This window comes from Plectropomus leopardus, chromosome 10 (genome assembly GCF_026936395.1).
Source record: "Plectropomus leopardus strain MGB_pleo_1.0 chromosome 10, ASM2693639v1, whole genome shotgun sequence".
Taxonomy (NCBI): Eukaryota; Metazoa; Chordata; class Actinopteri; order Perciformes; family Serranidae; genus Plectropomus; species Plectropomus leopardus.
The window spans coordinates 14616269-14632138 of NC_142185.1; the positions used below are offsets into that span (position 1 = coordinate 14616269).

Consider the following 15870-nt stretch of genomic DNA (forward strand, 5'->3'; position numbering starts at 1 on the left):
TATATTATTTTAGATATCCTCAGAACCCCAAAGGCATGTCTTCTTTAAACATCTCCACAATCACACCATTTATCATTGCCAGAAACTGTGAAATATGGTTATTTATGGTGGAGGGAAGGTCATGCATTTTCTGGAGACTCAAGGAAAAAAAGCATTTGTTGCGAGAGCGTTAGCCAAAAAATAAAATAAAATAACAGCAACAATAACAATACTAAAAGACAAAAAAAAAAAAAAACAGAACAAAAATAACAAGGAAATTGATTGTGGGGGAAAAATGGCTTATATAATAATAAATATATTTTTTCTGGACATGTATTCCCTAGCTTTTTAAAAATATTATTTGAAATCTGCCAATGCCTTGTCAAGTTGCTCACTGCCTTTTCCCTATATCTTTGAGATAAACAAACACATTTGCTAATGGTTCAAAGGTTTAAATGGTTGTGAGGTGGTGTCAAGAAAAGTGATGTGCAGGTTTCAAAGGGTTGACTGAATAAATATAATGGAGTTTTTTTGTTGTTGTTTGTTTGTTTTTTTAAACCACAATTTCTTTTAAAGTGTCTGGTTTAAATTTTCTGTGCAGAGGAACTCCTTACATATTTCAGAAGTCCAAAAAGCACAGTACTGAGGTCAGGGGTCAATATGCCCACCATGAATAAACTATACTTTATACTTTTATGAATGAGTGCCAACAGAGGGAATTGAACCATTAGACTCATGGCTGTGTTAGTGCCTTGCTAAACTCCACTGCTCCGTGCAGGCCCTTCCCCGGTGGGCGTGAGTAAATGGCCCCATCCCTCTCTAAATATAACTCCCCTCCAAAACAGAAAGAGAGAGAAGGAGGGAAGGATTACTCACCCAATCAGAAGCGTTCTGAAAACTTGTCAGAGAAGAGTTTTTTTTTTCTTTTTTAGGATACACTGTGTGCGTCTCATACCGTTTTGATCCATTTTGTGGCCCCGGGTGGTGCTGGTGGAGCGCGCAGCGGGAGGCGTATTGTCTGTATGCAAACTGGACGGCATGGCTATTGTATGTGTTTGGGCATATATGGAGGCACCGATGGCTCGGTGGATACAGCCCGTCTGAAGTCTCAGGAGTGGAGAGACGCCCTCGGCTGTGTTGTGCGCGTTTCTCTCCTCCGTCTCTCTCTTCTCATTCACCGCTCTGCTCCGTCGCTATGAGTTGCCTGGATGTAATGTACCACCAAAGCTATGGGGCGCACTACCTCCCTGCAGCGGCGTATAAGGCGACCTACTACAACCACCATCACCAACAACAACAGGTGAGTTATGCAACTTTTGTAGCTACACATCCTAACAGGGATTTTCTTTTTAACTTGGGACATTTTGAATTCTGCTCTGTAAAAACTGACAAGTTGATTTTACTTTTATTTTTAAAAGTATTTTGGAAACCGATTGCCTTGAAAAATGTAAGTAAATACAACAGTTAATCTCACTTTATTGTCACTTTATATCTAATTGTTAAGTTTACTTAAAAAAATAGTTATATTTACTTGATTTTGTTGTTTCAACTTAAAAATGACAAGGTTAATTAAATCAATCTTTCTAAGTTTTAGCTACTTCATTTAATCAAGTGTACTGTGCTTTATATCTGCTGGTTGCAAACTTGTCAGTCATATTTGTATTTTCTTAAACAAAACAGATCTCCTAACTTAGTCTTTGGCAAAACCCACTGTCATGATCAAATGGAGTCAGACTGACTTGTCCAACAAAAGTTGGTAAGACTTAGACAGAACAAGATAATTCCACTTGGCATTTGCAACAACTTCACACAATTAAGTAAATACAGCTCAATTTTAAGTAAACTTAATACTTAGATATAAAGTATATGTACATTACCATTAATAGTTACATTTACTTTCCTTTTTTAAGATTGTCAGATTTTACAGTGTATGTGTCCAAAACTTAAACAGCATAGCTTTCTGTAGTAGCAATAGTTATTTAGATTTAAAGAAAATAAGTGGCACAGAACAATTAAGTTAACTTTGTGGATAAGATGCTGTGTACCATAAAGTTGGAATAATGTCACCTGCACCTTAAATATTTGGGATTTTTTGTAGATTTTCATAAAAATAATCAATTTCCTTTCAGTTTTACCCAGCAAGGTATTTCTATATAACCACGACACCACCTTAAACTTTCTTTACACTTCATACACATACCTCTTAACTTCAAATATCAGTTTTGAATGATTAAATTCCAGCCTAAGGCTGGGCATTCACCTCAGGTCAGGCGTAATGACACGGAACTATTAATCCTGCGGTCAAATGGTGATGTAATGACAGCCGGTCAGTCATTCAGGAATGTGGATGAGGCACACTGAGCTTTACAAATAGTTGGAATGCAGTATGGGAAAAAAGAAACTCATTTTCACACACAGCTCCCACGCTGCTGCCAGGTTAAATCATTACTGGTATCATAAAAAAATAAAACATATTTGATGCTTTATTCTATTTGAGCTCTACTAAAATGTAATTTCTTAGGTTTTCTTTCTTTCTTGTTTTTTCAATTCTAGCTGTCTCGCAGTTGGATCTGTAAGTTAATCTCTCTCTTTTTTTCCAGAGGAGGCTGAGTGTTTACAGTAAGATGCAGGAGTGTATGGAGCAGCAGCAGCAAGGAGGAGGAAGAGGGATGCTTTCCAGGGATCAGGGCCCCCGGCAAGGTCCTGCAGCACCAGGAGCCGAATCAGGCCGTAGATCCACATCTGATTCAGAGCTGAAGGATGGTACTCAACCAGCAGAGGCAGAGTACTTGAGCTCCAGGTGTGTTTTGTTCACCTACTTCCAAGGCAACATTGGCGACGTGGTGGATGAGCACTTCTCACGGGCTCTCAGTCAGTCCAGCACCTTTAACAGCGAGGCCAAACCAATCAGAGTGACTCAGACGCCCGCATCAGCCACTGCAGGCTTATGGAAAGGTGAGTTGGGAAAGATATTTGAAATAGACCTCAAAAAGCCAAATACATAGATGATTGAAGTGATTTAAACACTAGAATTGCTTTTTGTGGCAGTTTGTTTACAGTCTTTGTGTCTGTTTCAGATGGTGGATCTCTCTCAGAGGGTCAGAGCAGCTCAGTGTGGAACAGCACCTATCCAACCCAGGCCAGTCCGTGCCTTCCACCTGTTTCTGTCTCGGTCCACCCAGACTTCTCCTCCAGCCCCGTTCCCTTCAGCCACCCAGATGGAGCTCTTTGGGCTGACCATGTGCTCTCCCAGGCAAGCCTCCCGCCTCCGGCTGCCCTCCCTGATAGCTGGACCTACAGCCTGAGCCCCCAGAGTGCAAGCGGCTACCCCAATGTCCACAATGTCTACCACCCCCACCCCCACATCCACACCCGGCATCACCACCCCATGCTCCATTCATACCCAACCCACAGCCCAGCGTTAGATCCCAGGTTTAATCCTCTGCTGCTGCCCGGTGTCAGGAACCAGAACCAGCCGACCGCCAGCGCAGGGAGCTCCCCTCACAGCGAGGGGGTGAAGACGGAGATGGACCCGAGCAACAACAGCCCCGTCACAGCCACCTCTGTCACCTGGACCCCTCCAGCCCTCCATGGATCCTTGGAGGTGTATGACTCAGGTACATACATGCAAGCATTTCTTAAACATCACTTGTATTCTTACTTGTGCTGCAATTGTCACCAAGCACAATTTAACGTTCTTTCTGTCTCCTCTGCAGCTCTTGATCAGACCAAAGCAAAGACATCAGTTTGGTTCTAACTGATGTACTGACAATGCGAAGGAAAATCAATTCACACCAAAAAGGACCTACTCTGTGGCTTTATCAGTGTATGGCTGCAACACCAGCACTGTATGTACAATGTAGATAGAAGGCTAACTGTAGCTTATGAGTCCTGCACTGGCCACACAACTTCTTATGGAGGTGAACTCAGGCTTTGGACTTAAATGACAATGATCAACTGCTTTGACTGCAGGTCAAAGCCCTCAGAGAACGATGAAAACAGACTACTAGCTTTACAAATGGGAGGCCACTTCTCTGTGGGCACAAAACACCATTTCCTTTTTCATGCAATGTGAGACCAAGTGGTTCTGTTTCAAGAGCTTGATTTTGATCCACATTTTTTTGTACAATTAATGTTTGTTGAAGACTGTAAATGTATTTTGTGTGTACAGTTTTGCCATTCTAAGTTGTTGTTTGCTGGATGCTAAAATTCTTGCCTGAATGCTACTTTACTATTTCTGCCTTAAAGGATTGTGTAGTGTAAATATTGGTACTGTATGTTTAAGTAATAAATTGTTGAACTGTATTTGGAAGTTAAGGTGTTTTTTTTTTCAGAGGAATAAATTTACTAGTTGGAATGATGTTAAATTCTTGCAAAAATATTCACCTCCAAGTAAATCTTTTATTTTCGAGAGGATGTTGAGCACATTACACAACATTTGAGTGAGATTGTGACTAATGCATTCAAATTCATGTGTTGTGCAGCTCATCATGCAAAACTTTTCCTTTACATCTCATTAAATGATGATAATAGATATACTAAATTAATAACTAAATCAATGGTGGAATGTTTTCAGTCAGAGTCACATATTCTACTTTTTCTCATCCAAGTTTACACATAGTGAGAGTAGATTTACAGAAAGAGCAAAAGAGTTCATGTGATGTGGCATTAAACCCCCTGCTATTAAGAGGGGTTGATGAACATATCAGAATATTATCCCTAAAACTGTAATTAAAACAGCAGTTTGTTAAACTGTTAGGAGGTTATTGTCATCACCAGCTGTGTAGATTTGTTTCATTCATTGTTTCTTTACATCACAGACAACCTGCAACAACTGATTACTTTTTTTAAAATAGAATTTTCAACACTGTATCTTAAAGCTAAATGACTTTTATGTTTCGGGTACAATCACAGCTAAAACAAACAGGAGCTGAGTTGTGGTACTAAGGGAAGTGGGTTACATTCCTGAGACAGTTATTGTAAGATTCCATGAATGTCTGTTGTCCGCCTCCAAACAAACACAGGTGAAAATACACACACACTCCCAGACTGAGAAACACACACCGAAGAATGCATTTCCTGTCTGGACAGGAAGTTTGTCAGCGAGTGGCAGACTACTCAGACATTCAAAGACACAAGCAAAAAAACAGATTTCAGGTAGGACTACCCAGGTTAAAGGGGGTTTGGTTTTACTTTGTTATAAAATTCAATTTTAAATCTGTTACATCAAATCAAATATCAGTGTTTGCCTCTACATTCTTCAGAATTTAAGAAGTGATCACAATGTTCATTGGTTTGAACTCTGAAAAAAAATGTTGCTGCTTTAAATACATTTTCTTGGCTCGGCTGGTCCACTGCCAGGACCAGCATTATTTATTCTGACATAATCAACAGCTGGTTGAGCTTGTGGAAGCATGGCTGTGTGTGTGTGTATGTGTATGTGCGTGTGTGTGTGTGTTTGGTTATAACTAAGGCTACCTTCGGAGACACATTTCAGACTAAAGTGCAGCTAATTAGGGGTGGCTTGTACACTTGGGGACCAAAGACATGTCCCAAATTTTGGAAAAACCTGATCTTTGGGTCAGTGGTTATGGTATGGTATTGGTTAGGTAAGTAGTGATTAGGGTTAGGGGTTAGTCTCAAGGACGTGCATTTTAGTCTGTGCAATTTCCTCCAAAGTAACCTCAGAAAACCTCTGTGTGTGTGTGTGTGTGTGTGTGTGTGTGTGTGTGTGTGTGTGTGTGTGTGTGCGTGCGCGTGCGCGTGCGCATGCGCGAGGTGAGTAGTCTGACCAGGTGGTATAATCAGTAGCAGCAGCTCACTAAAATTCCAGGCCCTTCTCCCACATCACCATTCTCCGCTAAACAGCAGGACTCCGCATCTGGACATCAGCAGCTGCATTTCCATCCAAAGTATAAACAAAATAATAATGCACTGAAAGAAACACCTGAGCGTAAAAAGCTAATTTAATACTCAGATTTGATGATATTTGTTCATTATGAGCAAAACATTCTTCATCCACTCATTTAATCGGGTACATTGCACTCGATTATAAGATTTTATCTACAATTAAAGTGGAATCCAATCCACTCAGACAGGCTGGGAAGTGTTTTGTTTGATGATAGTCATCATCAGCCTATGTATGCTTGGTTAATGCTTGGTTGAGTCTTATTTTCAAAAGCTATGACAAGTGAGAAGTGGATTTTGATATTCCCAGATTCTAAAAGTTAAGCTTCTGTTCAATACAATCTCCCACAAATGTCAGATAAGCACCCAAATGGTTTCTTTAAGGCAATCAGTTGTTTACCAACTGTTTCACTGCCAGTATGTAAGTTGGTGTCTATTGATATTTGTAAGAACTGATGGATACCACTCAGTATGAAAAGCATTTTCTAACTCAGGAAATAACAACTGTGAAAAAATGTTTGTGATGCCATTAAACGTTAGCAGTAATGGGGTTTTTTTTATCAGGACCATGTTTTATAATAGTTTTGATCCACTTTATTTGGTTAACACTTTATTAACACTTATTAATGTTCCCAGGGAATGCCTCAGGCTGAAGCCACACAGAATGCAATAACGCTACAGAAGCCCTGCACCATCCTAAAAATAAACCAGTGAGTGTACCTTTGATATTGCTGATGTGTGAATACTGCCATGTTTGCCTCGCTTGGCTCCATTTCAGAAGTAAAATAATAGGCTGCAATTTGCACATAAAATGAATTTATTTGTTAAGAAAATTTGTCACCAAATACTCATCTTTATAGTTTGTTAAAGTGATTAATTTGCTGTATGAAATCATCTATTAGGGTATTTAATACATCAGGACTCTTAGGTTCTTAGAGGAAGCCCGAAAGAATGAAAAAGACCAGATGAGAAGGGGGGAAAATGATAGAAAGATTACAGAAGACTCCTCTCCTCTCCTCCAGAGCTCCTAATAAGCATTAGCATGTAGCTTCTGCATCAGCATGTAGTGTACTTATATGCTAACAGGCTTCCCACCAGCAGCCTTTGAGAGTCACCACAGGCACTTCCACTGCAGGAAGAACATTAAGATACAGCAATACAGAGCTGGAAGCTAGATAACAGTGAATTCATATGTCATTTATAAGAAATTGGATGAAAATGGTGCAGTCAGAGATTTAGGAAATGTTTTGTGTAGCATTAGCTTTTAATTAAAGTTTAAATAGCCAGTGTTTTTGCTGATATTGAATATCTTCAGAGTAATTATTAATGACATTGTCATGCAGTATACATGTATATTTAGCAACTCTAAATACATGGCTATGAAAGCAATGTTCATTTCATGATGGCATTTAAATGTGTTGTTATAAACACAGTCTGGTATATTTTTTTCAAATGGATACATTTTATGTTTTTAAATCCCAAACTTATATGTCAGACAAAGGTAGTTACAAGCCCAGACACACACATACACATGCACGCGCAAGTACAAACACGCAAGCATGTATCCATTAAAACACAAAGGACACTAAATGAGAAAAGGATGAAACCAGAACCAATCTGGGGCTTTAGATCCTCATCTCCTTATTGCCATGATTGCCTCTTTTGTAACCAATATCTATTTCCTTTCTGTAGCAGAGAATTGCATTAAATGTAAGAAATGTTAGGACATAGTTGTATTTTCTCTTTTATTTTTTTTGGGAATCACATTCTCTTGTGACCTGGAGAGCACTGTTTAAATTTTTCAAGATCAAGCTAAGACTGAACCTAATTCTGTTCATCTTATTGCTGCTCTCTAAACCCAAGCCTGGTTCTCATTCTTTTAATTTACTTTTTTTTTGTCAAAATAGGAGATTTCTTTATTCAGAAGTAGTGCAGAGAAAGCTGGACAGGAGGAAAGACAAGTGTTTTCCAGGCTTTCATTTACTGAACACTGAAGCAAAGTGAAATATCTGAGTAAAGCCATCACATTCACCCCGCGCCCTCCATGTTAGTGCCTCCGATAAACTGATACAGCATATATGTAGAACCTTACATACATATGTGTATGCATTGGATGATGAAAAAATAATGAATAATTTTAGAGTTGTGCTTTCCTGTAGAGTTGCATTTATTTATACCATGACAATGATAAATACTTTCTGATTGTCTGTCGTTCTTTGCCTTTGGCTCATCTGTTAATTTTATGCATCGGGATACCATTTTGTGTACATTATTACGGCTTACATATAATGTGATTTACTAATAAACTTTTTTTGTTGTTGTTAAAACTAATGTAGTGTTTTTTCAAAACATACCTGAATGACCGATTTCTTGACCTCCAGTGTTGCTGCTTGTTGCTTTCTCAAGAACTGCTCATCCAAAAAACTTCACACCAAACATTACACTTTCTTGGGTCCACAGCGACACATGCCATTACACAGTTGCTTCCCCTAATATTACTAACAGCTTACAGTCAGCTATATGGGACTGCAGGATATTTCTCAGAACAAAGGCATTCATTCCAGAAGTCTCTGAGTGTTTGAGTTTACTGTAACGTAACATCGCCGGTCTCTTTCTTCATCTGTTCTTGAATGCACTGTCATGAGCGACGGAAGGCAATCTGTACCCTGAATTCCGATCAATGGTATGACAAGGGACATGGGTCCTCTTTCAATACACTACACAGTTTGTATGCAATACACACATTACACAACACAATTCAATTTACTACTAAACATGTCGCTTAACTCTCAAGAGCTCGCAGTCAATACTGGTCTTCCCTCAGTCCACAGCAATACATCCGGCAAGCGTGGAGTCGATCAGATGACCAGTTATCTAAAAAATGTAGGGACAAACAGACACAGACTCATTCCATCATAGCTGGATGACACTACTTTTTCCGTGTAATGACATAAAGCCTGCTAAAAGTTAATTTTTCATTTTTTTAAAAGTAAATCAGGGTTGTTGTTTTTTTCAAGGCTGTCTTCAAATGTCTTTTCAGCAAAACAATCAAACAAACTCTGCCATGATGTTATCTACCAAAAGAAGCCAAGTATTCCAATTGTCACACATGATGGAGTGACTGAGGAATGGCACAGCAGATAGCTGATTCTGTCTGTGTATCGGTGACCAGCCATTGTATTGATCTGAACTGAACTGAAATGAACTGAACTGATAGTCGAAGAAACGACACGAGACAGAAAACAGATGCTGAGAAAAGAGTAGCAAATTGGAGAGAGTCAGTGTCCACAAAAAGAGATGAAAAGAAAGAGCGGGAGAGAGAGGGAAAGCTGATCAGTCATAACACGGCCCGGCTACACATTCCAGAGTAATTGAGCGGATGATTAGTCTCACAATCAGCAACACAACACCAGCTGTCTGAACACAAAACTCTATAAATACAGAGATCAGGATGGAGGGGAGAGGAGAGGAGAGGAGAGGTGACGAGTGGAGAAAAAAAACACTAAAAGCAAGTAAAAGAGGCATATGGAAATCATAAAGTCTCCTTTCACTTCCTTCTCTTCGTTTTTCCCTTCAAACATCTTTTTCTCACTTCCACGAGCCAGCTCCACGCCTACAAATCACTGGGGTAATTAAAGCTAATTTGCCCTCCTCGTGCGAGTATTAGGGGTATTAGGGGTATTAGTGAAAGGTTCAGCTTTCACCGCTCTGTTTGTGTCAACAGGGCAGCCTAATGAAGCATGCTGGGAGTGTCAGAGAACACTTGTCCTGCTGATTACGCTTGATTTGCAAAGTCGTCTTTGTTAAATGATACCTGGCTGCTGGTTACAAAACAACTAGGAACACCCAAGGAGAAGAGAAGCCAGTCGAACAGCAGTATTATTAGAATTAGCATTGGGATTAGATTGTAATGGCTGTATTTTTACGTTCCCTTTTTTTTCTCTTTTCTATCTTAACTTTCAATTAAGACTGACATTAAGTCACTATAAGGTTTATAATCAAATTTCAATTTGATTTGATCGTAAAAGCTTCATCTTATTGTCTTTTAGATTGGATGACGCTATAATGATACCTTGGAGGAAAGGGGCCACAGCACAAGAGAGCAGGCAAAAAAAAAAAACGCTGGATAGCAAAACATGGAAACAAATGAGTAAATGGGTGGTAAATTTGTTGATGAATTTAAATAGGAACCATTTCCATTTTTTAAAAATCCATACATGTCATTCCTATGGTCCAAGATAGTCCAAAAAATATTACTTAACATGATCAATGCGCTCCCAAATACAAAAACTAAAGTGCCAATATAAAATCTGTTTTATCATAGGGTATAAAGTCTGGAGCTGCTCCAGAGACAATGAATGGTGAAATATGTTTAATAATAACAATAATAAATCTATCATTGTCTTTCAAACCACTGAAGGAAACCTTACAAGACATGATTAAAAACAAGCAGCAATGCATAGATCATGAAGTCAAACAAGATGAAAACATGATGTAAAAGTACTTAGGGGAATGTTCTGAATATAAAGGTACATTTTCTGTTTCACGACTGAGAACACACACACAAAAGACAAAAGCTAATTTGAGTATAAAAAAATAAATAAAGTAGCATTCTGCGGATACACATAATCAGCCTCTCATTCATTTTCTATGGAAAATAAACTCTTTGATGACATGACAAATTTAAGACTTCTCTTGTTTTCTGTCTGTGAGACAGAGTAGCTCATGCTCACACATATTATGTGCTTCTTTAAATCAAGGCGGAATCCTTAAACAGTTACATATCAAGAAGGCTACATCATCAAACCCTACCAAACTGTTCCAATGTCAAGGGTCCTTCAAATTCTGCTGAACACATAGTCCTTCCTTCAGATAATGTTTTTAAGAATGCGTCTGTGTATTCTTTGCAGCCATTAAGTACCCACAATTCTTTCTGCACATTGCTGCAGAATCTTCAATGACGCACAACTGGGCACACGCTAGCCTGTTCCAATGTGTGTTCACCAAATGCTAGGAGGGAGTCTTGCATCGACTCTTGGACCCGACTTGGAAAGACCCGTCCAAGGAAGCATCCTAGACATTGAGAAGATTGAACTTTCCTCGGCCGCGGAGTTAGCATATCTGAATTTCTTAAATTATGTGGTGTTCCCTTTTGAACCAGTCTGTACAACCTACAACCAAACAGAAGACAATGAAAGCCCCAATGTAAACAAAAAATACTTGGAAATGCAAAATGCTGAATGCTGTTTATACTTAATGATGATTGTAATGTAACATGTGTGTATATGCTATGTATGGCCTACTAAATACATGTTTTTGTAAATATATTTTTAACCCATGATACTGGATTTTTGTTGATAATCTGTTACAGTGTGGACTTTGTTTTAGGGTTTTCTGTTTGTGTCTTCCTTGTTTATTTATTCATCCGTGTTTCTGTTTCCTGTTTTATTTTGTAGATTCACTACTCATGTGACATATCTGCGTTTACTTTCTGTCTTTCAGTCTGCTCCACCCCAATTAGTTTCATCTGTGTTTCACTACTACAGTCCACTCACCTTCTCCTACTTGCCCTTGTGGTTTCCCTGAGCCTTTCAAAAGCCAGGCCCTGCCCACTCCCATTGCGTCTGGAAACGTAACTGTGTTTGATGTAACCTTCACATCTGAAAGTAGCACACTCCATCAGGGTGTAACAACAGTGGCAGCTTTGGGACAAAATACCCCCTCATTTTATTTGATCTGTGTTGCTGTCTACTGGAATCTTGGTAGCCTATATTATCCTTTTTCCATTAAAATAAATAAATAAATAGATAATACACAAACTGAAATAAAAGTTATTAGATTCATTGATGAAATTTCTTCTTTTTTTCTTTTGTAAACATCTTCTCATTTTTCACTGCAATATTTATAAGTTTCTTGTGATTTGTAACAGTTACTGTAAATATAATAATATAACACATCACAATAAGATACACACAGCTACCATTTCATAGACTGGAGATGGGTGTGTTTGATCCCAAATATAGTGTAACATTTCACAACATCTGTGTCCCAATAATAAAAAAAAGTCTGTCTCAGTTTGAGCAGTTTACATTTGAAATTTATTTGTATGGAGCATCTTCGTGACAAACACTATACAGCATTGCATATGGTCAATAAGCTGGCATTGGTGCAGGCTTCCTGTTGGAGGGTTTTATAGCCTACTTCTACTCCCTGCTAGTTGGTTTGGGATGGCACTGTGGTAGACACTGTGTGAGCCTTGTGTGAGGCATTTGCTCCACCCTTGTGTTTTCTGCCCCTTTGTTAGCCTATCCTTGTGTTTCCCTGGAAGTCCCCGCCTCTTCCACCTGGGTCTTCTGATTACTTCCCTGTGTATATAAACCTGTGTCTTTCCCCTTGTCCTTTGTCACTTTGTCTGTGTTTGCTGTTGAAGTCATCACCATGTTCCTCACTGTAGTTGTCTGTGTTCTTCTCCGTGAAGTTTTATCACCAGCTTGTTTTTGAAGGTTTTTCATCACCATTAAAGCTCCCATTTGGTTTGAACCTCTGTCTGCCTTTGTTCTAAATTTAGGTCCTCATCCTAAAATTTATGTGACAATTTCTTTCAAAATCATGATCTTTTCGCCCTCACGATTAGGGCATTCACCATGGTTGGACCCTTTCACTAATTACAAGCACCAAGTTATGGCAAACCAAGCATCTTCTCAGTGTTATTCCCTGAAAAAAAGCTCCCTATTGCTGCTTGATAGAAGGTTGATGAGAGCCATGAAAGTGAACAAAAACAACAAAGTTTCAGGCAACAAATTTGGGTTTGAAGCTACAAGCTACCCCAATTACATGACACTTCATTTCCACTTTCCATATAAAGATTCTGATTTAGAGCAGCTTTAAATCACATTCACTGATTTTATTTATTTTTTTTAAATCAGTGGGTTTTTTGTTCTTTGTCAGTTTGTTTTCTTTGTTATAATCTATCTTGCATTCATTTCTCATTTGCATTTAGATTTTTCTTTATACAGCTGTTGCAGTGAAATGTAACTGAATTAAAAGAAAAAAGTACTAGAATGTATTAGTTTGGATGAGACAGCTAACCAGCTTGCAGAGACATCAGCACTGCTACCTTTTGTTGCTCTCTACATGAAAAAGGAACACATTGAACACTTCCTTGAGCTATCATCACTCCAGGATGTTAAATAAGAACTGGGGGCAAAAAAAAAGGCATTTGAAACAGTTAAAGCAGAGCTGGTGTTTATATGTTCAGTCCCATATGGCATGAGGCAGGGAATATTTGCGCAGGTCCATGATCCTGAGCGTGGCAAACATGAGGTCTGTTGGAGCTCCAACAGCCAAGGGCAGGCTGTTAAATCAAAATTCAATACACACTCATACTACAGGAAAAGATCAACATTTACGCCTGTTTACAACGTACAGCAAGAACATCCACCCATAACACAGGCCAGCCACATTCCTCAGCCTGCCCACACACAGAGAGGCCACAATGCCTTCCTGTGCCAAATTTTAGAGGATAGATTTTTTAATTTTCACTTATTAAGGTCTGACTCCAAATATCACCACAGAGTGAGATAAAATTATTAAGTGAAACTGCCAGAAACAAGCATGGAGCCAAGTTTTAGAAGATTTATGTGCACAGCATATAATAACTTCATACTTTTTCCTTCTTTTTGTTGCCAAGTCCATTTACAAAACCAAAACCCTTCTTCCATCAGAGGGAAAGGCACTCCATTCATAAAGGCCGGAGTAGCTGCAGCAGCAGCAGTAGGTTGTTTCTGTCAGCTCCACTCTGGGTAATGTGCCAGTAACCACAGAGCCCAGTACATAGCTGTCATTCCTCTGCTCACTGAAAGCACATTTAGCAACCAACACCTGTTTCCCCTGCTCATTCTCCACTGTAGGCTGCTCCGCCACAGCTCTGCATCTAGCGGAGTAATGATTCAACTCCTCTGAATTTTTCTACGCCATTCCGCTATTTCTGGAATGTGGCTAATGGACTATTTTTATACAGAAATAGTTAACTCACTCCAAGCCATGACAATCAAAATTCCATAACATTTAAACCCATACAGGATGTTTTAGCTTTTCTCTGGAAGCCATTGTATGAGATGGACTAGTGGCTTGAGCCTTTAAGAGAATATTTGGTGACTGATCGCATTTAATTATTCTTGGTGGGGAGGCTAAAGGTTTAATACAGAGGAAAATTTTAGTTAAGTTACATCTCGTGGATCAATAGCATCTCAATTCAAAAGCAGGGGGAATGCTCCATAGAATCTCCTATGGGTTAAATTTCAAATTGTATTATAAAATGAAATGTGATTACCATTTTTCAACAGCAGAAGCAGTTATTCAAACTTCACCAGCTCGCGGTATCCCAAAAAACACAGCATCTGTGTAACCGAACCAGTCACAAAAACGGAATAAATAACTAAAAACAGTCCCATGTGTGCAGACAAACCGGGTTCACACACACTCTCTCATCTTCCAGTTTCCTACGTAGCATCACAGCAGTCTCCTTGAAGCCGCCACCTGAACCGCTCTCCGCCGGTAAGTAAGGATTGCAGGAAAACAGTACAGTTTAAACTGACATGCTCGTCTCACTCAGCCAAGCCTATATTTCATTTCAATGCTGTGCCAGCACGAGGGAAAGATTTGGCTGAACCAATCATAATTCAGCACTAAGGAAAAAAAAAAAACACACTAGATTGTTTGTATTGTTCCAAACTGATTACAATCATCTTCGGCCATGCGGGATGTAGTAATGGTACCCTTGCAAAATAGAGTTAGAAGGGAACATGTTTTGGTGATTTTGCATGCCTCACCACATATATGCCCTGGTATTTATTAATAGCTAAATTCATGCAAAAGAAAATGCCACATAAAACATTAAAACATTAAAAACATTAAAACATTTAAGGACATTTTAGTGTAAAGGTTGCCAGAGGTTGTTGTTGTACAAGTACAATAGGATAAACCCTTTGAGATGAACCATCTTGTTTTCGAGACCGCTTAAATGAAGATAGATCTGGAGATAGGTCTGACTATGCAGTACCACCCTTTCAGCATTGCAGATTTTAAAGAGTAATAGTAACACACATATAGCGTTAGGGGAAGAAAATTTGGTCTGAAATAGGTGGCCTATGGTAGGCTTATGTGCACAGTCTACTTCCTGCAAGACTGACAAAAAACCCAAACAATCCCTTTAAAGCAGGATGAGTCAGTTTTCAACACAGGTTTTAAAATTTCCTCCATAACACACAGTGTGTTATTGATGTTATCTGATGTCGTCTGCTGGGAAAGACTCATATTGACCCCATAAAACACAGTCAGTTACACCCAGGGAGGAATTTGCACATTTGAGAGGTAGACTGACTGTTCGACATCTAATTTTTGATAAGGCTTGTATCAGTCTTTTTCACTAATAATTAGGATATTATGGTATAGAGTAGCTTTTCATCCCCAGAGTCTTTAATTCTTTTGACCTGGTCTTGTCGTCCATACCAGAGTTTCTGCTGACCCTCAAAATCAAGTCATTGACAGGTGGCTAAGTTACATTAGGTGTGTGGTGCTTTTTTTAAACCTCTTTCTCTTCAACCCACAGGAAGGTCAAAGGTCAGGGTCAACTGTGGCGCTGCAGATGATGGGATTTCTCAATGACGGTATAGCAGGGCATCAACCAGTATGGGGATTTAAATATCCCTGCGTTATCTTTTCTATCAATACAGTGTGACTTTAGCTCCTCATCCTGTCACTTATTTTCAATATCAAAAGTCATGGGTTACTGATGCCTGGGTCACTGTATGCCAGTCTCTCTCTATAGTTGTTTTATTTTCTTTCCCAACTATTTATAGGGAAAATAATCTATTACCGTCCTTTCTTGTCTTGTTGCTATTTTTTTAGTAATTTTATCAGCAGGGATGTTAATAGACCAGTGGTTCCCAACTAGCCCAGCCACAGGGTCCAGATTTCTCCTTA

General features: G+C 39.1%; 1 protein-coding gene across 1 annotated transcript; it reads left to right on the top strand.

The window, feature by feature from the left end:
- Positions 1-847: 847 nt before the first annotated feature.
- Positions 848-4284, top strand: vgll3 (vestigial-like family member 3). The gene is made up of 4 exons (XM_042495114.2): positions 848-1279; positions 2580-2934; positions 3057-3596; positions 3696-4284. The coding sequence occupies exons 1-4, from the start codon at positions 1175-1177 to the stop codon at positions 3734-3736; spliced, it is 1041 nt and encodes a 346-aa protein (XP_042351048.1). The 5' UTR covers positions 848-1174; the 3' UTR covers positions 3737-4284.
- Positions 4285-15870: the final 11586 nt, after the last annotated feature.